At 62.1% G+C, this 25,649-nt stretch overlaps 1 protein-coding gene across 3 annotated transcripts; it reads left to right on the top strand.

Moving 5' to 3' along the window:
* Positions 1-292: 292 nt before the first annotated feature.
* Positions 293-21,880, top strand: SH2B2 (SH2B adaptor protein 2). 3 transcript variants are annotated; one of them, XM_044390238.3, is made up of 9 exons: positions 293-549; positions 10,402-11,150; positions 14,015-14,116; positions 15,745-15,836; positions 17,176-17,267; positions 17,376-17,540; positions 18,046-18,254; positions 20,778-20,949; positions 21,327-21,880. In XM_044390238.3, the coding sequence occupies exons 2-9, from the start codon at positions 10,431-10,433 to the stop codon at positions 21,668-21,670; spliced, it is 1,896 nt and encodes a 631-aa protein (XP_044246173.2). In that variant the 5' UTR covers positions 293-549; positions 10,402-10,430; the 3' UTR covers positions 21,671-21,880. The 3 variants fall into 3 exon arrangements, with proteins under 3 accessions (XP_044246173.2, XP_057171439.1, XP_044246174.2); XM_057315456.1 differs by having other exon boundaries at positions 458-549; positions 17,379-17,540; XM_044390239.3 differs by lacking the exons at positions 293-549; positions 10,402-11,150 and adding an exon at positions 11,904-12,531 and having other exon boundaries at positions 21,327-21,879.
* The last annotated feature ends 3,769 nt before the right edge of the window (positions 21,881-25,649 follow it).

The raw sequence follows: 25,649 nt of genomic DNA, 5'->3' as shown, positions 1-25,649 counted from the left end.
GGGCACGCTTCCGCGCAGGGGGGGGACTCTCGCTCCAAAAGGGGCGGCTGCAGGCCAGCTCCTAACCCCCCGGGCCCCGGGGTTTGGCCGCCGCCGCCTCAGCCCCAAGAAAGCTAGCGAGCAGCAGCCGCGGGCGCGGTTCAGGCTCGGCGGAGGGCTAGGGGCGCGCCGGGGGCGGGGCCGGCGCGGCTCGAGGCGGGCAGGGGGCGGGGCCCGCGCCGGGGGCGGGGCCGAGGAGGCGCGCGCGGCGCGGGCGGGGGGCACGAGGGGGAGCGGGCGGGGCGCGCGCGGCGCGGGGCTGGGCTCGCAGCGCGCGGGGCTCGGCCGCCGGGACCGCCGAGCCGGGGCCGCGCAGGGCCCGCGAGGAGCGCACGAGCCTTCGAGGTTGCGGACGAGGGAAGGAGGAGCCGCAGCCAACGCCGGCGCCCGCCCGGAGGGAGCCCGAACCCGCCGCGGGCCATGAGCCGCCGGGCCCCGGGAGCCGGGCCGCGGTCGGGGCAGCGCTCCGCCGGCGCCCCGGCCCGCCCGGTTGCAGCTGCGCGCCTGTAGGTACGGTCTGCTTGTCCTCAGTTCCCTCGTCCATCTCCCCAGACCCGGGCCGTCCCTGAGGGCGTGCGTGTGTGTGCGCACGGCTGCCCCGGGAAGCGCGGCCGCACGCGCCCTGGTCCGCGCGTGTCGTCTTTGTGTGCGCGGGTGGGAGGGAGCGCGACGGAGGGGATGCGCCCCCGGCGGGGACCCACTCGCCAACCCCCCCCCCCCCCGCCCGGGCTGGGCGGGAGTGGCGGGAGGGGCCGAGCCGCCTCCGGAGCAGCTGCGCCCCCGCCCCCTCCTAGGGCCCAGGGCCCGCGGTGGGGGGAGCGCAGCGGGCCCCCTGGAGGAGGGGTCTCTGGCTGGGGAGCGTCGCGAAGGAGCCCGGGTCTCTTCCCTGGGCTGCGAGGGCGGGGGGCGGGCCCCGGGAGGACCCTATCCAGTCCACAGTCGCCGGGCCGGCACGCCCTCCATTTGGCCCAGGCCGTCTTTCTCACGGTCACCAGTTCGGTGCGCCCACCCCGGGAGCTCTCCGACCGCCCTAGATAGTGGGGAGGACGGCTGTGGGTGCCCGAGAAGGCCGGCGCCTTTAAGAAGGGGCGGGTTCATGCCCTCCATTCAGGCCCTTCGGCCTCAGCCATTGATGAACCTGCGGGGCCGCGCGGGGCCCGGAACGGCGCCAGCCCAGCGGGCCAAGGCCAGGCAGAGGCTGGGACCTAGCCGGGCCCCCCCTATCAGCCCACGAAGTGAGGTCTTCAGAGGGAGAAGTCTGCAGTGACTCGGGTCCCTTAGGATCCTCAGGGCGGATCGGCAGCCAGCCTCAGGAGTAACCAAACACAGATAAGCCAGAATCAGCGTTCACACCGACTTGGTGCAGGGCAGAACCTCAGGGTTGGGAGTCAAACCCGGTTGAACCGTGCCTCTGCACTTTGAGCCTCCATTATGTACCTTGTAAAATGGAGATGCTGCTGCCTCCCTCCTAGCTGGGTGACCATCGAGAGCTGTCCACTCTAACACAGGCCACTGATCATGGGGTGAGTGAGGGCAGGAGGAGGGAGGGGAGGTTTCCCTGAGAGGCTTTGGTTGCCTCTATGGGGACTTGACCTGAACTCCCCCCCCCCCAACTCTGTTGCCACTTTAAACAGATTTCTTCCTTCCTAGCCTCGCTGCTCCATCCAGGAGGAGATTGGTCAGGGAAGTGACCTAGAACCTTCCAGGTCTAGGAACTTTGGGAGAGGTCTGGCAGTAGGGGCAGTGCTGTTAGGCTGGCATGAGTCAGGGCGTTTCTGGGGGTCTGGAAAGCAGAGTTTCCCACCAACTGCTCCCTTCTACTCCTCTCTCCCACTAGAGGGCACACATGATGGTGGGCAAGAGATTCTGAAGTGGGTTAATTGAACGGTTCTAAGCAATCAAGGGTTCAATTATACATCCTTTTCCTCTTACCTATTGTGGAAAACGTGTCTAAATTTTCTAAACCCTTCCTCCCTCCTTAGTGGGTCTCCTAGGGAGAATATACACGCACGGACACACACACAACCACAACGAAGAGTGGGCTTCCCGCAAGGCCGAGCATTTGGTGTTGAGTTGATGTGCCAAGTCTCATGTCATCTTCACAACAACACTGTGGGTTTGGTACTATTATTACCCCCATTTTACAGAGAAAGAAACAGATTCGGGGAAGTGAAATGATGGGCCAGAGTCACTTAACCAACTATCCAGGCCTCTAAGCCACTTGTTTCTGACGAGAGCCTGGCCGTTACCTCTTGCACTGTGTACCTATCCTGGGTTGTGGGGAATTAGGGTTTTAGGTGCCGTGGGCCTCCTGGCTGCTGTGCCCATGGGGTTCTGGTCCAGTCTTGGAGCCTGCCTCGCTTCCTGCTCATTGTCCGCATGGGACCGAGGGGCGGTGGCAGCCTTGGGGCCGTGGGGAAGTTTCTCTTCCCCCTCACCTGGTTAGGTCTGTTTTCAGGGCTGCGCTCTATCCCAAGGGAGAGTAGGTGTCCTCCCTTACCTGGAGGAAGTTACAGCCCGCGCCTTTTTGGGCAGAGCGAGGCAGGGCATCAGCGTGTAGGAGTATAGCATCTTTTGACTCCTCTGGGTGATGCAGGGATTGGGCTCGATTCTCCAGATACTTCGGCCCCTCTGTGGATAGGGCCCACCTGGGGGTGGGTGTAACACCTGCTGGTGGTTATGGTCTGGTGCTAGTACCGAGGGGCAGGAGAGGGAGGGTGGAGGCGGGGACAGGACAAAGGGGGTGTTCCCAAGGCCTCCACGGGCTCAGGGGCCTGGCAGCTGTTGGGGCAGAGGAGTGGGAGCAGGTGGGGCAATGCCAGGCTGGGTGCTGAGACTCCAAGCAGAGAACAAGCAGGGTTTGGAGGAAGAGGGTGTAATAGAACTTGGAAGTGGTGAGTTTGAGGTGCCCGGAGGTCAGCCAGGCTGGGAGTTCAGTTGCTCAGAGAAAGACCCAAGGAAGCTTTATAAGCACCTGTTAGTACTAACAGAGGGGCAGGGTACTGGAGGTCTCAGGAGTCACTGATGTGTGTGTGTCATGAAAAAAAAGGCAGGCTGGTGGGCTGTGTAGTAGGAGTTGAGGGGGGTGTCTTGCAGGTTTCAGGGGCTGGGCCAGGAGGTCTGGGAAGGGTATGAATCCGGGCCTAGATGAGATCCATGGCACTGGGAGAGGGGAGAGACTTCAAGGTTGGCGAGGGGGTGCCTCTCCGGAGAGGGGAGGGCAGGGCCAATGCAGCTGGAGCCATCCCAGCCTGCACTCCACCGACAGAACCTGTCCAGGAACTGTCCAGCACCAAGTGCTCCTGAAGGATGGGCTTCCCTCCTAAGCCCCCAGGCCCCGACATAGCTCATTATCCTGGGCCCCACTGCCTGCTCATCTGACTTCTGTTTCCTCCAGCGCCCAGCTCTGGACTCCCCTGCCCTCCAGCCTGCCAGAGTGCCCTTCTCAGGGTGGGCATCTCCTTTCCTTTTCTTGAGGCAGGGCCTGGGTCCCTCCCACCCCTAATGCCCTCAGAGGAGAGCTCCCCGGGGACAGGGCCCTGTGTTGATGTGGGTTCTAGGAAAAGACCTTGGCCACACTGGAGCCTGGATTCGCTGGGGTTGGCGGGGACAGTGGGAAACAGGGAGACCAGGGAGGAGGCCTCTGTAGCCATCTGCTCAGAGCAGTGAGAGGACAAGAGGGAATGGAGGCAGAACATTTATGAAAGAGAAGCTAAGGAGCTTCGATTTCTTAACCAATTACTTATGGATTTTTTTTTTTTAAGATCTTATTTGAACAGTCTCTACACCCAACATGCGGCTCAAACTCACAACCCCGAGATCAAGAGTCGCAGGTTCTTCTGACAGAGCCAGCCAGGTGCCCCCAGATCTCAGGCTGTTAACCGTCTCCACTGTCCCACGTGTCAAATGACCAGATGTGGAGGTGGGGAGACGTGCAGGCAGTGGGGCCCCCAAGGACCGGGGGTCTGCAGGTCCCAGGCCAGCAGGACTTGTCCAGGTCGGGGGCATCAGTGAAAGCCCAGGGGCTCACCAGAAGGGCTTCCACCCTCCCTCAGGGGCAAAGGCTCCAGCGTGTGAAAGGCATGAGGGGCAGGGGGCCCTGAGCACAGAGCTGCTCCAGCTCTTGATGGCCTCCCCCCAACGCTGCTCCTCAGCATGGACCTTGGACCATGAAGCAGTCCGTGTGGGAGAGCAGGGTGGTCCCCTTCCAGCCAGAGACACTGATGCTCGGAAAAACCAGGCCCACCTGAGCGCCCTTCCCCCACAACCCACGGCTACCCATACAGGGGACGAGTCCCAAGGGCTCTTACTCTGCACCTGTCCCTGTCTTTAGCCAGAGCGCCCTCCTCCCACACGCACTCAGCAGCAAAGTCCCGGCAGGTTCAAGGTTGTTAAGACCAGAAATGATGCCCACTTGTGCCTCCTCCGGGGTCATGGGGTGAGCACAGATATTCTGTGTGGGAGGGTTGGGGAATTCCAGCCACACCTCACTCGCTGGAGGCCTTGGTTCAGAGCCTGCCCTGGGGGGACACGCTCTGGGGATGGGGCGGGGTGGGGACCAGACTAGAGAGCCAACGCCCAAGTGCCCAACAGTGACACAGGGAACGGGCGCTGTGTCCTCCCGGCCTCCATCCCCAGGGGAAACTCAGGCAGCCAGCCCGTAGGCGGAAGGCACTCCCAGAGGAAGGACTAGCCCAGATGTGGTCTGTGTCCTGTGGGGGAAGGGGTGCAGAGTGGGGGCTTGAGGGGACTGCCCCAGCTGGAAGAAGAGCAGGATGGAGGACAGAAGGAGCGCTCGTGGTCAAGTGTGCACTTGGGTTAGCCAGGCCAGGCCAGGCCCGACCTGAAAGCCCAGAGGAGAGGGCATCGGTGGGCACGGTTGAGGCCGAGTGAGGCCTCATCTTCTCTTCTTGGGTTGGGGGGCCCCAGGTAGAGACCACAGTTTCCCCACCGTGAATGGTTCAGCAGGAGGCACTGCCCACCCCAGCGCAGAACAGAGCGCCCTCAGTTCTGACCCTTACCACCCCTTTTGGCACTTGGCCGTCCAGATGTTCCCCTGAGCACGGAGCTGAGTGAGGGGGCAGGAGAGGGTCAAGGGCGTGGGTGATGGGGGAGCTTGCCCAGGACCTGCCCTGGGGGCAGCCCCCAGGACAGCTTTTTGGGGTGCCGGGTGGCTAGCTAGGTTGCCCTGCAGGGACTCCTTTGCTTCCCTGGGGGCAGATCGTTTCCTGTGGTGGTAAAAGCTGGGGCTCCACACACGAGGCCCCGAGGCCCCTGCAGGTTGTGGGCCAGGCCGGTGCCTCCCGCTCCCCAGGCCTCTGCCCACTGCGGGTTGGATCGATGGGTCATCAGCCCATTAGCGGGGGTGGCCGGGCTGCCTCATCAATATTTTAAGGAATGACCTGGCCGTGGGGTCCGGAACTGCGAGCAGCGGGGGCTGGTGACTGGCCTTCTTTTTTGTATTCCAGTTGTGAGTGCTATTTTTACCACCGGAAGGCCAGCCGCCCCCTCTCCCAGGCCTCTAATGGGCGCGGGGGTGGTGGTGGGGGGTAGGGTCTCCCATCTGGGTTCCTGGTCACAGGGTTAGGAGAGTCCTCGGCTTGGAAAGGTGATAGGCGAGGACTTGATTAGACTTCACCCATCTTGCCTCCCAGAAGCTCCCTCCCGTCGCACTCCGGCCCTGGTGAAATGGGAACAAAAAAACAGGAGCCAGGCAGGCCCGTGGAGTCTTGAAACCTGCGGGGAGACGGATCAGGGGAGGGTGGTCTGTCCAGGTGGGCACCCTTTGTCTCCCGCCCCGTCTGCCTGAAATGAGAGGCAACCCCTGCCCGTCCCTGGTCCCAGAGGGGTGACAGTAGGGCCCCCGTCGTCAGTGTCCAAGGGCCATGACAGCCCCAGGCCTTAGAGGCCACTGCTCAGCACCCCATTTCACTGATGGGGAGCCAAGGCCTGGACTGAGACAGCGAGCCCACTGGTGCCCAGTCCGGCGCCCTCCGCACTGACTCAACAGGTCTCTTCTGGCTCCCTGGGGCCATAGTCGGAGGAACTGGGACCCTGCCCACAGAAGCAAGAGGGCCAAGGACCACTGGGACCATGGGAGCTTAGGGAAGGAGGGCCAGTGTAGGGGGAAGGCTTGCTGGAAGAGAAGGTTTTCAGCAGTCTAAATGGCAAGGAGAGTGAGTAGTCAGTAGAGGGAGGACGGCCATCCAGGGAGGGCAGCAGCACAGGCAGAGACCCGGGGGGATCCCCAAGGAGCCGCTGGAGGAGGGAGATCGAGGGCCAGCTGGATTCATCCAGATTCATCCAGGTTCATTCATCATGAACCTTCCAGGCCAGCCGGACATTGGGGGCCCAGGGTGAATTCAGCGACCCTGCTTCTGGCACCACTGGGATCCCCTCCCATTCCCCCCCACCGAGGCTCTGCTTTTCCCACATATCTGGGTCTGGTCACCTGCAGAATGGGAGAGGGTCCTGTCTCATTATTTGGGTGACACACTGGCTGGTCTCTGGAGATGGCTGGAAAGGCCTCCTGGCTTTACCACCCAGAGTTTGGGGCGACGCCGGCTCTGCCCATGGCTGCACATGGATTATAAGAGCACACCGTCTGCCCCCTGTGCTGTCCTTCCAGGGAGGGGTAGCCCTCCCCCATTTTAAAGTGAGGAAGCAGGCGGGGTGGGAGTTGTGGTCAGCATCACTCACTAGAGGGTAGTGGGGCTGTCAGGCCTGGAGCTCAGGTCAGCCAAGGTCCCTGCACTTGGTCTCATCCCCAGTTTTGTTTTGTTTTGTTTTTTAAGATTTTATTTATTTATTTGACAGAGATAGAGACAGCCAGCGAGAGAGGGAACACAAGCAGGGGGAGTGGGAGAGGAAGAAGCAGGCTCATAGCAGAGGAGCCTGATGTGGGGCTCGATCCCAGAACTCCGGGATCACGCCCTGAGCCGAAGGCAGACGCTTAACCGCTGTGCCACCCAGGCGCCCCTCATCCTCAGTTTTGGCTTCAAGGGCAGTTGGGTTGGGGCTGAGCCCTCTTCTGTGGCTAGCAGCCTGCCCTTCACAGACAGCCGTGCCTGGGCTTCCCTCTCCCCATCCGTAGCTAGTGTGGGGCTCCCTGCTGGCCCTGCTGCTTATAACTTTGACCTCTGGTTGCTCAACCCCTGTCCTTTCCGTGTAGCCCCAACTAGACCCGGGGGACACAGAGGGCTGCTGGGCTGGGCTTCAGGCCTGTAGGCTGCTGGCCAGCCAGCAAGGGTGGATAGGGGAGGTCAAGGCAGGCCTAACCTCCCAGTGCCTCCCAGGCCAGTCCCTACCCAGGATATGGCCAGAGCCGCCCTATCCAGGGCAGGTTTTCCTGAGTCCCACCCCTACCTCCAGTGAGGACGAGGTGGGACCCACGCTGTGAAAGCGCCCCCCCACCCAGGGCCCTGTCCCTCTGCTTCCAGGAGGAAGAACGGGGAGGACCAGGGATTGATGTGCAAAGATTACACACTGGGACTGCTTTCCTCCCTGCCCCCGCCCCCCAGCCCCAGGTGGGGCGGACGGGTGTTCACAGTGGGTGCTGGCTTCCCAGGCTGCTGTGTCACCCAGTCTGAGCCTCCTGGCGGTACAGGGGGAGGAGCGGCCACTGTGGGGAGAACCGCCCCACTGGGTGACTGGATGGGCTTGGAGCACAGGAACAGAGCCTCACAGGTTTAGCTGCAGGGCTTTCTCCCCACTCTTACCCCCAAAATGTACCCCCTCAGCAAGTCAAGACAAGGCCTTGGCTCTCCACCTTCTCTAGAAGCCTCCGCGGTGGTGGTGGCAGGTGCATTCCCATCTCCACCCTCATTCCTGGCCTATGACTCGGGCCTGCCTTCTGCCCCCAAGGCATGTCTATGCCAGATGGGGAGACAGACATGGGAACACACACCTGGAGCACCCCGGAATTGGCACCTTGCTAGAGGGGCTTCTGGGAGGGGACTGTTGGAGCTTGGAGGAGACACTCATGCCACATGGTGGGGAGGTCAGGGAAGGCTTCCTGGAGGAAGTGGCCCTTGGATTAATTATTGAAGGATGAGTAGGAGATAGCCGGATGAAGACAGGAAGAAGAGCAGCCCCCCTTCTCCCCCAGTCTCTCCCACTATGTCCTGAAAGTCTGCCTCCCAGTTATTGTCCATCTCTGCAGTGAGGTCACTCTTCGTCTGCTTCCCTCTTCACTGTCATAAAGGCCTGCGCGAGCCCCCCTCCTCCAGGAAACCTTCCTAACTCCCTGCTACCCTCTTCCCCAGTACCGGCTAGGAGTCTCTGAGCAGCCCCACTGGTTCGGAGAACTGTCCTCTGTGCTAAGTAGCCTCATCGAGTGGCCCGTTTCCTCCCTGGGGCTGTCCTGTGGTTATTGACTGCAAATCGATGGCGGAGGTTGCCCCGGAGGTGAGAGGGAATTCCCACGGTGCCTTATGGCCCAGAGGCCCTGCGGATGATCTCACAGAAGTGGGGCAGCTATTTTTTACCAGGCGTTTAATTACAGAGTTTGGATCCCAGAGGAGAGATGAGATGGTGCTCCCAGGAGCTCCAAGGGAAAGGCCATGCTGGGAAATGTGGGGATCCTGGGAGGACAGGTGAGGGCATGACCCTCTGTCTCAGTTCCCCTAACACCAGGCTGGCCCCCTCAGACAGGGGCTCCCCAAGGCAGGGAAGGACCACATCACCGCACATACTCTCCACTGGTAATTTTTCACCCTGGCCTGGGGGCAGGGGTAGAATATATAAACACAGTGGGCTGGACCTGTGCCCCCAGGGGTGGTGGCCACCTTGGGGGACAAGGAGGCAAGGCCCCCAACTGCCTGGACACACCAGTAGTTTGGTGAGCCAGAGTAATAAAGGCTGGATGGCCCTGGGAACAGGAGGACGCTGGCTGAGGAGAGAGCTGGAGTCCCTACCTCGGGACCTCTTCAGGAAGGCCGGGTTCGATGGGAGCTCTGGAGGGAACAGGATTCCAGAAGGCGAGCGCGCAAGTACAGAGTGCAGACCACGGGGACGGAAGGAAGTCTGAGAGGGCAGAGCCTTCAGTGCCAGTAGGAAAAACGGGTCCTACCTGATCCACACTGGAAGGCGAGCCCCAGGGTCCTGGAGTCGGGGAGGATCCCAGGCCTGTCACTAACAGGCTGCATGTTCTCAGGCCCATGTGAGGGCTTAGGCAGTGACAGCTGTGACGTGTTTGACACACCCACACGTGAACGTGTGCCGCACATATTCGTTTGTTCATTCATACCCAGCGTGGGGCTTGAACTCACAACCCTGGGATCAAGCATCACGTGCTCTACCGACTGAGCCAGCCAGGCGCCCGCATTCATTCAGTGTTTACCGTTCCTACTACGTCCCCAGCACCGGGGACAGAGCCACTTAAAACACTGCATTCTCAGGAAGGGTGTGGTAGGGAGTGGAGGGTAGGACAGCACAACCAAGCAAGGGAACAAATGGTATGTCAGATAGGGATAAGCAGCATGGAGAAAAGTAAGCAAAGGGCGGGCAGACACCAGCGCTGGGTGGAGCAGGAACATTCCTTGCTCTCAGAAGAGTGGTGGTCAGAGAAGGCTATTGGACGACATGGTATATGAGCAGAAACCTGAAGGAGGCGAGGGAGTGTGGAGGAAAGAACGTTCCAGGCAAGTGCAAGAGAGAATTGCAGGTGCAAAGGCCCTGGGGTGGGACCCAGCAGCAGCCAGAGCAGAGTGGGCCAGAAGAACGGCAGGAGATAAGGTCAGGGGGGAAAGTGGAGGCAGATCATGTGACACCTTGAGGGTTATGGGTAGGACTTCTACTTTTACTGAGTGGAATGGGAGCCAAAGAAGAATTAGGAGGGACCTGGTCTGTCTTGTTTTAGGAGTGAGGACTGTGTTCCTGGGTGGAGAATGGACTGGGGGTGGGGGATGAGGTGAAGCTTGGGGCTGCTAAAGTATGATAGGGGAGAGCAGGGATCATGTGGGCCCCTGGAGGGCAGCCCGGATGATGAGTGGAGGAAAGGTTGAGTTCTTGGCATATTTCAAAGGCAGAGCCAAGAGGAATGCACAGGACTTCTTCCTGCCCACCCGCCTTTGGGGGCCCTCAGAAGAGGTTAGCTTGGGAAGCTGGGTAACAGGAGGCTCGTGGGGACCCCAGCCTCCGCCAGCCCCACAAATGACCTTGGGAATGCCGTTTGAAGAGTGACTGGGGAGAGGGGACCCCCCCCCCCCCCGCAGGCACTGCCTTTCACCTCCCTGGTCGGCCTTCTCTGCTCTGAATGGCTGCATCCCCCCACCCCAGCACACAGGGAGCCCGTGGGGAGAGGGAGAGGGGTCGGATGGGTTCTGCCGTCCCAGAGTCACTCTGCGCTCTTGTCACCCACAGCCGCAGGGGGCTGCGATGGGACGGGAGCCATGAATGGTGCCGCCCCCGGCCCCGCCGCCCCCGCCCCCGCCCCGGTCCCCGACTGGCGGCACTTCTGCGAGCTGCACGCGCAGGCGGCCGCCGTGGACTTCGCGCACAAGTTCTGCCGCTTCCTGCGGGACAACCCGGCCTACGACACGCCCGACGCCGGGGCCTCCTTCTCCCGCCACTTCGCCGCCAACTTCCTGGACGTGTTCGGCGAGGAGGTGCGCCGCGTTCTGGTGGCCGGACCGGCGCCGCGGGGGGCGGCCGAGCACCCCGACGCCATGGAGCCCGAGCCGGCGGCGCTCAAGGCGGCCGCCTACGGCCACTCGCGGAGCTCGGAGGACGTGTCGACCCAGGCGGCGGCCAAGGCCCGCGTCCGCAAGGGCTTCTCGCTGCGCAACATGAGCCTGTGCGTGGTGGACGGCGTGCGCGACATGTGGCACCGGCGCGCCTCGCCCGAGCCCGACGCGGGCGCCGCCCCGCGGGCCGCCGAGCCCCCCGCCGAGCCGCGCGACAAGTGGACTCGGCGCCTGTGGCTGTCGCGGACGCTGGCGGCCAAGGTGGAGCTGGTGGACATCCAGCGCGAGGGCGCGCTGCGCTTCATGGTGGCCGACGACGCGGCCGCGGGCCCGGGCGGCACTGCCCAGTGGCAGAAGTGCCGCCTGCTCCTGCGCAGGGCGGTGGCTGGCGAGCGCTTCCGCCTCGAGTTCTTCGTGCCGCCCAAGGTGAGCACCGGCCCCAGGCTGGGGGGCAGCTGAGGGTGCCAGGGGCTGGCTTCCGGGTCCCCGCTGCCTGGCTGCCCGCCCTCCTCCATCCTTCATCTGGGCCCCTGGGTGGCTGGAGCCTCCCCAACAGGAGTGACCGTTGCACCTTCAGGGAGGGGACCTGAGATGTGTTGGTCCCAGGCTGCAGCCCCGCCCCTGGTGGGTGGCCCTTACGCGGCCCAGGTTTTGAAAGTTAAGCTTCTAGCTGTCATCAGCACTGCTGGTCCCCTGGGTGCACCATGCCCCCTCCCCAACTTGGGCGCTCGCCATCAGAGCCCTGGGGGCAGCTTATGGGCCTCCTCTGGGTGGGCAAACGTGCCCTATTTGGAAAGTGGGAGTAATTGTAACAATAGTGCCCGTTTTCTGAGGGCACCCCACATGCCGAACCCTAAACCTGGTGCACAATCTCATCCCCACAGTCTCGCTGCCGGGTGGGCATCACAGTCCCCAGGTCACAGAAGAGAGAACAAAGGAATACTCAGAGAGGAGGTGTGGCCTGCCCAGAGTCACAGAGCTGGTGGGCGGCAGAGCTGGGCTAATTATACCCGCCACTCTGGTGGTCCTGAGAATGGAGGAGCTTGGAGGTGGGAGCTGCTCGTGTGCTGGGAGGTTCAGAAAGGTGGGAGGTTGTGCTGGGGCTGCAGCTGGCAGCACCCCAAGAACCACCCGGCCCTCCCCCCCCTCCCAACCAGGCCCACTCCACTCCCTGGCACCTTTAGTCACCCTGAGCCTCTCGCCTCTCTCCATCTCCCAGGCTGTCTGGACTCTGGGTGTGCCTGCTTGCCTCTCCCCACTGGAGGGGCAGGGTGTGGGCTCCCCAAGGCTGGGCGCCCACGAGCTACATAGACTCTGGAGAGGTGATTTCCCCGGGGACACACTTAGTCCCTTGAGTCGAAGGACCCAGACTTCCCAAGGGGTTTTTCCCTGCCAAGCCCCCACCGTTAGGCCCCTGAGAGAAATCCTAGACCACTAAGCCCAGCTCCACCACTTGTCAGACAGACAGAGGCGGGGTGGGACTGGCCCAGAGTCACCCAAAGGGCAGGGGCAGAGGCCCCGGGCTCCATGCCTCTGGGCCTGAGTGGCAGTTACAGCTGGCCGGCTCTAAATAGCGTCCGCTGCCCTTGGGGGAGGGGGTGCAGCAGCTGGGGCCTCTCTTAGTCTCTCCCATCCTACCATTCACCGCTGGCAGAGGCCAGGGCTCCTGGGGGCTCACTTTCCCAACCCTGGGGGAAGGCAGGCAGCTGGGTTCCTAACCCTGATCTGGCCTCGGACCCTCCTTTTCCCAAGGAAGTGTCTGTGAATTCAGGAGTGAGCCCACGGAAGGCAGATGTTGGGTCCCAGGGTGAGTGAGCCCCCACAGGGTGTCCCTGCTGACACCCTCTCCTGACGCCTTTTAGTTCTGTTCACCCACGCACGGTCCAGATCTCCTGCCCCCCTCATCCTGCAGGAAGCCTCCTGGACCTCAGGCGCCCCCATAGCGCTTTGCCAGGACAGCCCCGGGGAGCCAGGGAGCAGTGGGCCTGGCCCCTGCTGTTGGGGAGCCATCAGGAAGCCTGCATGTGTAGGGCTGGATGGTAAACTTCAGTGGAGTGAGCCCTGGGGCCTCTGGGGGCCTGAAGCAGGGGAAGCTTGGACTGCATCAATGTCCACCAGGAGCAGAGGCCCCAAGACGGGCGTCTCTGGAGGCACGAGCTGAGGGAGCAAAGGCTGATGGTGCGGCACCGCCTGCCGGCTCCGGCCAGGGAACAGGAGTGGTGACGTGTGGCCAGAGCAGGGTCACAGCCACTTACTGAGTGAGGACGGCCGCATCTCAAAGGCCAGGCACGGGAATCAGCACCTCCGGCCAGCGGGAGCCCAGCCAAAGCCCCCAGTCCAGGCCTGCACCGTCCATCAGTGTCTGCTCCCTACCCCAGGACCATGACCCCCTGGCCCGCTGGCTGGCAGGCTGGCCTGCCCCGGTCCTCCGAAGCCCTCAGTCCCCGCTCCAAGTCCAGCCCTGCCCCCGCTGGCTGGCAGCCAGTGCTACCAGGAATTCCCATCAGCCTGCCCACCCAACGTGTGGCCCTTCCCTTTCCTCCTGAAAAGTCCCTGTTCTGGAGCCCAAGCACTGCCGGGAAGCTCAGTCTCAAGCCAGCCCTGGGGGACTTTAGGGCCGTGGCCAGGAGCTCTGGAGCAGAGTGGGGAGGGCCAAGCACGGAGCGGCCCTCCCTGGGAGCCCTGACAGCTCACCTTGGTTAAACCCCACACTGGTCCCTTTTCCTGCCCCAGGAGCCCTGTTCTAAGTCAGGGACTCCAGAGCCATGCTCTGGAAAGGCTGGTCTAAAGGGGGAGGGCAGCATTTTTTTTTCTCAAATGAACTGGGATGAACTAGAAATTATCTTACCCCCATCACACACAGGATAAATACCATCTGGTGAGACATTTGTTTCAGAGACGTTTTTACCTAAGTACATAAGTAGCGGGTCACAGTGTCAAATCTGTTGCTTACTACGAGTCAGGGTCAAAAATGTAAAAACCACAGACGTGGGTACACAGGGCAGGAGGGCAGCCTGGGTGGAGTTTGCCCCTCGGGGCTCAGAGGTGGGAGACTCAGAACTGGGTTCCCACTCTGTGACTTGCCGTGTGACTCTGTGGGGAGGTTCCTTTGTTTCCCAGAAACTCCCTCAACTTACCCATCTGTGAACTGGAGCCGGGAGCACCTCTGTGCCAGGGCCGCCGTGGTGCTCTCAGCTGAGGGCGGCTCTAGTCTCTGAGGGGCGGGAGGGTGCAGGGCTTTCAGAAGACCCCGGGTGACTCTCTCCCTGCCCCTTCCTCTGGCCCCCCAGGCCTCCAGGCCCAAGGTCAGCATCCCTCTGTCGGCCATCATCGAGGTCCGCACGACCATGCCCCTGGAGATGCCGGAGAAAGACAACACGTTTGTACTCAAGGTGAGCCCCACCCCCAGCCCCACGAATCGCCCTGGGCGTCCCAGGCCACCTCCTCCTTGGGCAGCACAGCCTGAGACTACCGTAGCGGGAGAGAGGGTACGAGCCAGCCGCGGGGCCCAGGGAGGGAGCTCTGGTAGCGGGGCCCAGGACCGGACACAGATGTCTGTCACAGACCTAGGCCTTGAATCCGGGCCTGGGCTACAGCGCCGCGGGCTCTGGGTGTCACCCACCATCTAGGGCCCCCGTTCCCATTTCCTCCTGGCCCAATGAAGCTCCCCTGAGTTTCACTTCCTCACCCCCCCTTCCCCAACTGGAACCAGCATATACCCACCCCACAACCCGCAGCAGTTATGCAAATGCCCCCCCGTCTCTGGGCACTGGAGTGTGGGAACTTGCCCGGTCCCACAGAGGCTACAAAGGCACCGAGGGTGGGCGGGGAGGCACCCCAGTGGGTCTGGGGGCAGCTCGTCCCTTTCCCAGGCTCCGCCTCACCGGGGTGGCCTGCTTGCGTTGCTGAGGACACGGCTCCAGGCTGCCAGGGCTGTGGCCCTGGGCCTCCTCAAAGCATTGGGTGTTTGTGAAGCCAAGTCCCCAAGGAGGCCTGGTTCCACCCACCCGAAGCTGTGTGAAGCCCCCACCCTCCTCCCCAGGCTCCTTGTTGGGTGTATGTTTTCCTCGTCCCTGTTTGTTTAGCCACGAACTCCCTTATTCATTTAGCAAACATTTGCCAACTCCGTACCCTGAGTCACCCCAGGCCCCAGGGGCTGAGGACATAGTCCCTCCCTGCCCAGCATTCTTGTCTGCTGGGGGAGACAGGCCCAGAGCCTCGCTCCCGACAGCTGGCTGGCCACCGTGCTGCTGACTGCACCCAGGACCCCCGGGGCAGAGGGCCTCACCTGCCAGCCCCACTCTGGACCTCAGTTCCCCCATCTAGTCAGACAGAGGCGGAAGATGGGTCTCTGAGGCCCCTCCCAGCTCTGAGCAGCATTTTCACTGGAAGCTGAGAGCCCGGGGCCTTGGCATCACAGAGAGCTGGGTTCAGGTCCCAGTGCTGCCACTGAGTGCCGTTGTGATCAAGTCACCTGACCTCTCTGACCCTCAGTCTTCTCCTCCGTAAAATGGGGCAAACCTACCGCCTCCCTCACGGGGCCGTTGGGAAGAGGTCATCAGATATGGGCGGGTGATGCTCTGGGCACTGCCTCTCCCAGTGGCCCGGCCACAGAGGTAGAGTTCCAGGCGCTAAGGTATGGGAGCCCCTCAGCTCCGTGTGCTAGGCCAGCCAGCCCTTCGTGGACTTGAGGGTTGTGATGCCCTTCCAGCCCATCTCCGGGGTGCCAGGCCCGTGTGGCTTCCTCAGAGGCTGCATCTCCCGGGCCCGAGGACCTGAGCTCAGTGGGGATGGATGTGATGCCCATGGCTGGGCCCAGGAGGGAGGGGCTGCTGAAAGTGCGGCCAAGGCTCTGCCCCGGGACCCTGGCCTGGGCTCGGGGTGGTGCCCGGCAGTGACCCCACTGTCTTCCCCGCTGCCTGCACCAGTGAGCCCCCGTGGTGGAGGCTGGGTTGAACCATTTGCCCTGGAGTCTGCAGCCCTGTGCTGAGGGCTGGACTCTCGGCCACGCCCTCCCCAGGTCGAGAACGGAGCCGAGTACATCCTGGAGACCGTGGACTCCCTGCAGAAGCACTCGTGGGTGGCTGACATCCAGGGCTGCGCGGACCCCGGGTGAGTGCCCAGGTGGCCCCAGGATGGGTGGATGGGGTGGGGGCCTGGCCAGGTGGTGCCCGTGGTCCCCCCGTACAGGGTGAGGTTTCTGGCAAGGGCGGGAGCTGAGCTTGGGAGATGGGAGGATATCCCACGGCAGTCCTGGCTAGGCCCATCCGTACCCCCAGCCCCAGTAGGCTCTTTGGGGCCTGCTCCACAGGGCCAGGGCCTAAGGACCTAGAAGAAAGTTGGACTGAGACTTATCCTTACTCCAGGGGAATCTGAGACCACTAGGAGATGGGCAGTGATGGGGTGAGCCCAAAGGGCCGGGGTGGCGGAACAGAGGCAAGGCCCCGAATCCAGCCCTGGGGCTCAGAGAAACTGGTAGAAGCACAGCCCTCCTCCAAGACTTCAAGGAAGAGCAGGCCTGAGTCAGGCAGCGGGGGCCACCCAGCCAAAGGTGGGAGGGACGGGTGCAAGGACCTGGGACTTGCAGGCCGTGTCCAGCCCTTTGGGTAGCCAGATGTAGAGCTGATGAGGGGGGCTTTGATGAGAGCCTGGGAAGCTGGGAGGTCGGGGGCAGTGGGGAGCCATGGCTAGTAGTAAGCAGAGGGCAGTTATGGTCAGCTGTGTGAGAAGGAGCAGCAGGGAGGCTGGCTTCATGATCCGGGAGCGATCCCAAGGCCAGGAGTAGGAGGGGCAGGCCGGCCAACAGCCGGGCATTTGGCAGCCACTCTTCTGGCGAATGGGGTGAGCCAGGCCCGGGGGGAGGGGCTGCTGCTTTCTAATTAACAGCTTCATTTGAGGAAGCACAATTAAAGGCCTGAGTGCCTTCCAGGCCCCCCCCCACCCCATCCCTCAAACAGCTGTAATCCCTCCCCTGCCCCCCTCCCAGCCATCTGCCCTGCCGACTCTTCCCCCAGCCCCTGCGAAGGTGAACCTCACTTTGCAGTCTTTTGGAGCTGGTAGGGTCCCAGACACCTCATGTCACAGACAGGGAGACAAAGGCTGGACGGGGAAAGGAGCTGCCCTGCCATCATTGGGGGACAGCCCCTGGGGTCCCAGGAGGAGGCCAGCCCCTCGCAGGTCAGTGGGCAGGACTCATGTGGCCTCAAGGAGGACTGCACCCACTTGGAGACCTCTCCATATGGCCCAGTCATGTCCCTGGTGGCCAGAGAGCAAGCTGATGGTATGGGACAGAGGGACATGGAGGCAGAGGGACCCAGACGAGCAGGATAGGGCTGCTGCTAGCCATGGGACTGTCAGCCACCATCGAGGGGCTCTGCAGCGTCCTTGAGCAGCTGGTGGTTGGGGTCTGAGTCCTGTGGTGGGACACGGTTGTGCCTTCCTGCCTTCGCAGGGACAGCGAGGAAGACGCCGAGCTGTCCTGCGCCAGGGGAGGCTGCCTGGCCAGCCGAGTGGCCTCCTGCAGCTGCGAGCTGCTGACAGACGGTAGGTGGGGGCGGAGGTGGCTGGGGGAGTGGAGGGCAGGGTTAGAGGGGATGCTGGTTCCCGGATGGCCAGACAGACTGATGTGTTTCCCACCTGCCACTTCTCCAGCAGGGGACCTGCCCCGGCCCCCAGAGACAGTGGCAGCCGTGGTGACAGCTCCACACAGCCGAGCTCGAGATGGCATCGGGGAGTCCCTGGTCCATGTCCCGCTGGAGACCTTCCTGGAGACCCTGGAGTCCCCAGGTGGCAGCGGCAGGGACAGCAATAACACAGGTGTGCACAACAGTCTTCTGTCCCTGGACCTCCTTCCTGCCAACACACACACCCCAGGCCACAGGGGCCCTCAGTCTCCCTCTGAGGCCCTTCCTGAGCCTCAGAAGCCATGACGTGCGATCCCACCGGGAACACTGCATGGCAACTCAGTAGTTCTGGCTTTTGTGGCCAAGTCCAGGAAGGTGATCCCTCCCACAGGCCCTAGATTCCATGGAAAATGCTCGGAGGAAGGAGTGGAGTGTCAAGGGTTGGAACCAGGGGTTGGGGACAAGGAGACTTGTTCCCAGGTTTCCTGCTGACTGACAGCGTGACTCCAGGACAGTCGGTCTCCCTGGGCCTCAGTTTACCTGATACGCTGAACTAGTGGGTTGGGTTGGTTCCCTGACTCGTTCTAAGATCTTTCAAACAGCATTTTCCATGCAAATACCCCACGAGCTGTTGGATCTCTTTCATTTACTCACCCCCTCTGCTCCCCCACGCCCCTCACTCTATTGTCCCCCTCCAGGGGAGGAAGGAGCCGAGCCGGAGCTGGAGCCAGAGCCGGAGCCTGAGCTCTCCGACTACCCCTGGTTCCACGGGACCTTGTCGCGGGTCAGGGCAGCTCAGCTGGTGCTGGCAGGCGGGCCCCGGAGCCACGGCCTCTTCGTGATCCGCCAGAGTGAGACTCGGCCTGGGGAGTACGTGCTGACCTTCAACTTCCAGGGCAAGGCCAAGGCAAGTCAGCCGGGGAGGAGGGGCACACAGGAGTAGTGTGGCCAGCCCCGAGGGAGGGGTCCTGAGCTGGTCCTGGTCCTAAGGTTGCACCTGTGCCCCCGGAGCAGGCATGACCTCCCACAGGCGTGCCCTCACCCCACCTGCTTCCCCCCACACACCTCCCTGAGGGTGCAGTCAGCCCCAGATGTGGTTGCTTAATTATCCAGATGGGGAAGTCACCTACTGGTGGCTGAGCCCACAGGAGGCCAGGCCCTTCTGAGGGTTTCACTTTGACCCTGTGCGTTGGGGATTGCTTACCACTAAGGCTTCTGAGGGTCTCTGCCCATAGCCACACTGGTGCAGGGCCAAGGTCAGCCAAGGCCCTCCTGCCCCACCTACCCGCAGATAGCCCCTCTTCTTCCCTGCTCTGTCAGTTCACCGACACCGCCCCCCCCCCCCGGGGCCCCAGCTCTGAGCCAGGCCTGTGGCAGCCCCAGGGTCACGGAACACACACACTGGGCAGGAGAGGAGGAGGCAGACTGGGCCACAGGCCTGCTGTGCAGGGTTCTCCTGACCCCACCAGCCGGAATAAGGGGTCAGTGACCTGAGGCGTGCAGTGGATGGAGAATCCTCGAGGTGAAGAAGGGAGATCCAGACGGGGCACAGCAACGGGGGAGCAGTACGCCCAGATGGGGGGCTCTTGAGGAAGGACCCTGTGTGCTAATAATGTGCTAATAATAATAAGGTACAAAGGAAAATATGACAGAAAAGTCAAACGATGTTGGGGCAGGGGGTTGGGTTGTGGTTACAATGAGACCAGAATGGGTGGGAACCTCAACCCCACTAACCGCCCCCACCCCGCCCGGCCCCACCACCGCGTCCCAAATTTCCGATAAGGAAACAGACCCGACCCGGCTCCTCCCAGGACACGGTTCCTGTCAGTCCCTGCTGGAGGAGGGGGCACCCCAGGACTCCTGCTCCAGGCCTGCTCTGGTGGTCAGTGTCCCAACCCCCAGATGGCCTGGCACAGGTCCTCCCCTGGCTCCCGGGCATCTCTCCTTGGAAGAGGCAGCACCTCCCCCAGGACACCTCCTTGGAAAGCAGCAGCTCTTACCAGTTCCTCTGGCAACCAGGCGCTTAACGTGGTCCCTGGCAGCCCAAAGTTTACTTCAGGGCCAGCACCGCCCCAAGCGGCCTCCCGGGAGCCCCTGGATCTGACTCATGCCCAAGCCAGAAGCCAGGATGGTGCCCAGGCCTCTGTGGGGCACGGTGGGGAGGGGCAAGTGGGGGGTGGTGAAGCAGGGTGGGAGGCTCCCCTCCTTCCTAGGGCATGACCCAGCCTGAACTCACCCCAGCTGCTGCCCTTTCGAGCTGGGTGACTATGCGGGGTTTGACACGTTAGCTGTGGGTTACAACAGGATCTCCGGCCTACCACATGCACACCTCCTAGGAAGAAAGACCTCTGCGTTCCTCGGCAGCTCCTTTCGCCTTCAGATAATAAATGTCTGGAAGGTTTTCCCAAAAACTGAGATGCACCTGCCCCCTGAGGCCCAGCTCTGCCCTGCTAGGCCTGTGCCCTCAAAGGCCCTACCCAGACTTGAGGCTGTGCTAGGACCCCACTACGCTGTTCCTCTCCAGCTAAGCCCCTGCCCTGGCCTGCCAGGAATGCTCCCTGGGTTTGCCACACTGTTCTGGCAATTTCTGGCCCTGCTGAGTGGCAGAACTCACTCATGGGACCACCTTCCACGCCCAGGGCTTCTCTGTCCTTTATGCAGGGAGCCAGGCCAGCTTCCCCTCCTGGGCTTGGGGTCACATGCATACCCTGAAACCCTCTATCTCTGACCCTTTTGCCACACACACACCCAGAGACAGCCACTCTTCCTCCTGTGGGACACACATTGCACAAAATAGGGCTGAAGCCAGAGACCTGTGGCTCACCACTAGAGACCACAGGCCTGTGGCTCCTGCCCCCTGAAGCACCTGTCATATGCGGGCCCTGGAGACCCATGGAGGAACCAGCCCTGTTCCTCGTGCTCCAATGAAGAAGGACATGTGGTCACTCCTCCCCAGCTACACTCAGGGTTGTTGCTGCCCCCCTACCCCCCACCCCGGGCTTTGGCTCTGCAGGAACAGCAGGCAGACTCCTAGCCTGCCGGGGTGAGAGAATCACACAAATGAGTTCTCTTCCTAGCTCTGTGACTGCGGGAGAGTCACTCCCTCCCTGTGCCTCGGTTTCCCCATCTCTAACACGGGGGCTATAATCTCTACCTTCTAGGGCCATTGGAGACTAGAGATGAGGGTGCAAAGGGCATGATGCCTGTGCTCCTAGCACAGGGACTAAATGCTTCAGTCCCCTCTTTCCCCACCCTCACTACAGGAGTGACCCCCTAGGACTCAGTGTGCCTCAGGTGCCCCCGCCCTGACACAGCCCCATATGGCCTCTGGGAGACTTGGTACTCGTAATTGTAATGACCCCCAGAGGCGCCTGCAAAGCACTGGCTAGCCCAGGACCCTACCACTGACCTCACCCACCTGTGCCCACAGCACCTGCGCCTGTCCTTGAACAGCCACGGGCAGTGCCACGTACAGCACCTGTGGTTCCAGTCCGTGCTTGACATGCTGCGCCACTTCCACACCCACCCGATCCCACTGGAGTCCGGGGGCTCTGCAGATATCACCCTACGCAGCTACGTGCGGGCCCAGGGCCCCCCACCCGGTAAGACTTCCCCGGTTGGCCTGTGTGATGGCTCAGACAGACGGGTGGGCAGTAGGGGGAGGGAGTGCCCCACAGGCTGCTACCCGGCTCCGCAAGCCCCCGTGGGATGAACACCGGGTCTTGGGCAGTTGTAAGCAATCCGGGCCTTCAGGATTGCAGGGAGAGTGGCAGCGCAGTCTGGCGCACGCGGGTTTGCGTGTGCCCTGTCGCCCCTACTGGTGACATGAGGCATCCAGGCAGGGGGGTGCTGCAACCAGGAGAGCCCGGCCACCCCGTTCCCGCGGGTCTCCGCGTCCCCGTGTGACGCACCAGGACTGGGGACAGCGGGGGCGAGGGTGCCCGGCCAGGCCCTGACGCCCCACGCTCTCCCGCCACAGCCCCGGGGCCCTCGGCCAGCGCCGCGCCCGCGCCCCCCGCCTGCTGGAGCGAGCCGGCGGGCCAGCACTACTTCTCCAGCCTGGCCGCGGTCGCCTGCCCGCCCGCCTCGCCGTCGGAGGCGGGCGGCGCCTCGTCCTCGTCCGCCTCGTCGTCCTCCGCCGCGTCCGCGCCCGCTGTCCCGCGCCCCGCAGACGGCCCGCTGAGCGCGCGCAGCCGCAGCAACAGCGCCGAGCGCCTCCTGGAGGCGGCGGGCGGCGGCGCCGACGAGCCCCCGGACGCCGCGCCCGGCGAAGGAGCGCGGGGCCGCACGCGCGCCGTGGAGAACCAGTATTCCTTCTACTAGGCCTGCGCGGCGGCGCCAAGGCCCTGGGGCCACCCGGCCCCGCCGCCCGCCGCCCGCCTTGCGGTCGCCCCGGTGCCCGTCCATCCGTCCGTCCAGAGGACCCGCCCGGCCCCAGCCCGGCGCTGGGTGGCAAAAGCGAAGCTCTTCAGTGAAGACATAAATGTTATTAAAGAGCCTGTTTTAGGGACTGCACTCGGCTCTCCTGTCATCCTTTCTTCGGTCCTGGTCTCGGACACCGCTCCTCTGGGACTGCGGGGAAGGAGGAGGGATACTACACATGGCACCCCGACCTCCTCCCTCCCCCCCATCAAGCCTACAGGGGCCTGGCGGCTGTCCGGCCCCCACCCAGCTCTGTCTTTGAGGGGACCCAGCTCCCCGTCCAGCAGAGAGACGTCCAGGGGGGAGAACCGGCAGTACCCCAAGGAGGCACAGAGCTAAGGCGCTAGGCTCCACAGCAGGGCTCAGGGAAACTCTGGGTGAGGGGTGACCAGAGCAGACGCTTGGGGGCAAGAATGAAGGATGGCAGAGGGTAGGGGAAAGAGGAGATGCAAGGACACGGTGAAGATGGGGGAGGGGGGCAAGGCATGGGGGCCTTGAATGCCAAGATGAGGAGCTGTTCCCTGGCGGCTGGCTAAGAGGGAGTAGGGGGCTTGCTGTACAGGACTGCAGGTCAGGGGTGGTGGGGCAGGTTTCCTCCACATTAGGCCTTTGGGGGATTGGGCAATGGGAAGGCTGGTTGACTCAAACTCGGAAGAGGCCTGAGGGCCCTCTCATTCTCCCCTTCCTCTCCTCCCTCTCCCCTCCCCCAGCCTCAGCCCATGCTTCCCTGCAGGCAGAGGTCCAGCACTGGAGACACAGCCTGCTCAAGGGCACAGCACCCCAGCCCTCAGGCACTACTCCCCCTGAGGAGGATGTCCTTCCTGCTGAGCTAAAGAGCACCCCCCAATCCAAACACCTGGAGCCACACACCCAAGGTTCTCCCACCCAGGAGTGCCTTGCAGGGCCTGCGTCCCCGGTGTGCCTTTCAGACCCCCAGACCGCGAATCCTGCACCCTCCGCACTCCCTTCCCCACAGGAGGGGCATTAGCACCCCCACTGGGCTCCCAGGGCTTTGCCACTGCAGCTACCCAGTCCCGATTCACAAAATGACATGGCAGTGACTGAGCAGAGCTCCTGCCGCCCCCTCAGAGAGGGAGGAGGACAAGGCCGGAGCTCCAGAGAGTGGCCTGTACCTCAGCACCTCCATCCAGGTGCCTGGAGCCTCTTTGTGTTCTTGCCCCTGTGCCCTGGTGGTTTGGGGTCTGTCCCACCCTGACAGGAGCAGACGGGGTCTGGGGTGAGTCTCGAGCTGGGAAGAAGCCTAGGAGCTGGGGAGATCTCCGTTTGGCTGTTTTCTGCCTCTTAGTCATCTGGAGTTCCAGAACATTCCTCCCCTCCAGCAAGAGGCTGAGCCGCAGCCCAAGCCTGGGGCTCCATCCTTGCTCCCTCTGGATTGTCCCTTGGAAGGGTTCAGAGTGGCCTCAGGGGCGGTGGTAGGACTTGAACTTTACAAAGTGTGTCATCCTTCCGCACCCCCCCCCCCCGACACAGCTGGCCACCGCGGAGCACCCCGAATGGGAATCTGGGCATGGAAGTAGGGCAAAGGGCACCAAAGCCTGTCGCCTTTGCTGAATTGGGGGCACATGAGAAAGTGGGAGAGGGTCTACACCCACCCTGAGGATGATAGTCAGGCACTGTTCCTGAGGTGTTCCCAAGATAAAGTGAATTTGGGGGAGAAAAGCAGAGAATGGGGACCACCCTGGGCTCTCTAAGGCACACAAGGGCCCAGCAGCAGGAGGTCAAGTGGAAAGGAGGCTCTCTCCACGGCACGGCTCCCAGGGCGAGACCCTCAGGACTTCTACTCAAAGTGGTGCTTCCAGAAAGCCCAGATTCCATGGGAGCCTGGGGAAACCACAGCCGTGGCCCAGTGGCAGCAGCATCTCTAGGGGTGGGGGGAGCACTTCCGGTGCCCGCTGTGTGCAGGTCAGGCCCACAGAGTAGCAGGGGGCAGCCAGGCAGGCCCATTGCAGCATGATGGGCAGCCACAGAGGGTTGGCCACGCACTGCGGTCACATGGCCGACATGCCCGGCCTGCCTGTTGGGGACACTGAGAGGGCTGGGGACTGCAGGTTCAAGGGGCAGGGAGTGGTACATGAGAACTGCTAGCTTGAGAAGGTCTTGAATGCCAGCCAGAACTGAAGGGCACTGGGGAGCCAAAGCCAGTTTGAGATGGGAGAGAAGATGGTCAATTTTGCGCTTTAGACAGATCACCCTGGGGCCAGAGAGTCGGGAGGAGGATGGATTGGAGGAAGTAAAAGAGAGGGCAGGGGGCCAGAGAGGCTGCTGTAGGTGTGGGGCGGGACCATGAGCTGGGCCAGGGCAGAGAGGGGGAGGAGGAAGCAAGATCATCTGCAGACTGAGGGGAGGGGGCGGGGGATCTCTGGCTGGAGGCTTGGAGGCCAGTTGGAGCCCCCTGGAGAGTTCCACCCGAGACGGGCTGTGGAGAACTCGGAATCCAATTCCCACACCCAGGGGAGAAGCAAGGAATCTCGCCCGTCTCCAGGAGGGAGTCCCAGGGACCGTCTCTCTCCTGCCCGGGACCACACCATCCAACCCTTGCTGTCCGATCTCCCAGCTCTACCTTCAGGTAAGAGATGGGGTTAGAACCGTGGAGAGGCGAGCCACTGCCCTTGACACTCTTCCCGGGGGCCCTCAGCCCAGAGCCAGGTACGCTGTGAGGCTAAGCCCAGGCCCCTGCGCATGGCCCAGGTGACCTGGTCTCAGAGGGCTCCGAGCCAAACCAAGGGTCCAGGGTCTCTCCAGGAGGGCACCCAGGCCTGACTGTGTGAGGTGGGTTTTCCCTTAGTAGCCACCCACCAGCCAGACCATGAAGTGGGAAATGCTCTCCGTCCTGCCTGCAGACGTGACACTGAACTTTCTCCAAGGCAGTCATCGCCGTGGGAATGGAGGTATGTGTGCTGGGGGTGGGGAGACAGAGGGTCCACACCTGTGCCGGCTCCATCAACAGGCAAAGGCCATATGTTATGGCCCTGGTGGTGAAGATACTTTCAGAAATAGAATTGGTGTACCAGCAGTGATTCCTATAAACGGTCTCCTGGGGTAGGTGCCCCTAACAGCCAAGTTGGGGCCCTTTTGGAATAGAAGATATAAAATTCCGGGGACCTAGGGGGGTTCTCATGTGCTCAGTACTGAGACATCAAAGCAGCGCTCTAATGCAAATTTTGAGTAATGAACCATCATTCTCTCCAAATCCTTTTATTTTTTATTTTTTTTTAAAGATTTTATTTTTATTTATTTGACAGAGATAGAGACAGCCAGCGAGAGAGGGAACACAGGCAGGGGGAGCGGGAGAGGAAGAAGCAGGCTCCCAGCAGAGGAGCCCGATGTGGGACTCGATCCCGGAACGCCGGGATCACGCCCTGAGCCGAAGGCAGACGCCTTAACGACTGCGCTACCCAGGCGCCCCTCTCCAAATCCTTTTAAAAAGTAAAAAAGAGAGGCACCTGGTGGCTCAGTCGGTTAAGCGTCTGACCCGCTCAGATTACGATCTCAGGGTCCTGGAATCAAGCAGGCTTCAGCCTCTGGCTCTGTGCTCAGCAGGGAGTCTGTTTCTTCCTCTGCCCCTCCCCCTGCTTGTGCTCTCTCTCCCTCTCAAATAAATAAATAAATAAATAAATAAATAAATAAATAAATAGTTTAAACAAAAGTGAAAAAGGGGGCACCTGAGTGGCTCATTCAGTTAAACGTCCAACACCTGATCTCTGCTCAGGTCTTCATCTCAGGGTCGTGAGTTCAAGCCTGACGCTGGGCGTGGAGCCTAAGTCCAAAAAAAAAAAAAAAAAAAGTAAAAAAGATTCATCTGGCCCAAGTTGCCATCCTGCAGGTAGGAAAGGGCAAACAAAGGTCCTTCATCTCTTTT

This window comes from Ursus arctos, unplaced genomic scaffold, assembly GCF_023065955.2.
Source record: "Ursus arctos isolate Adak ecotype North America unplaced genomic scaffold, UrsArc2.0 scaffold_2, whole genome shotgun sequence".
Classification (NCBI taxonomy): domain Eukaryota; kingdom Metazoa; phylum Chordata; class Mammalia; order Carnivora; family Ursidae; genus Ursus; species Ursus arctos.
Note: the sequence above shows the minus strand (reverse complement) of the source record. Positions and strands in the feature narration are given on the sequence as shown.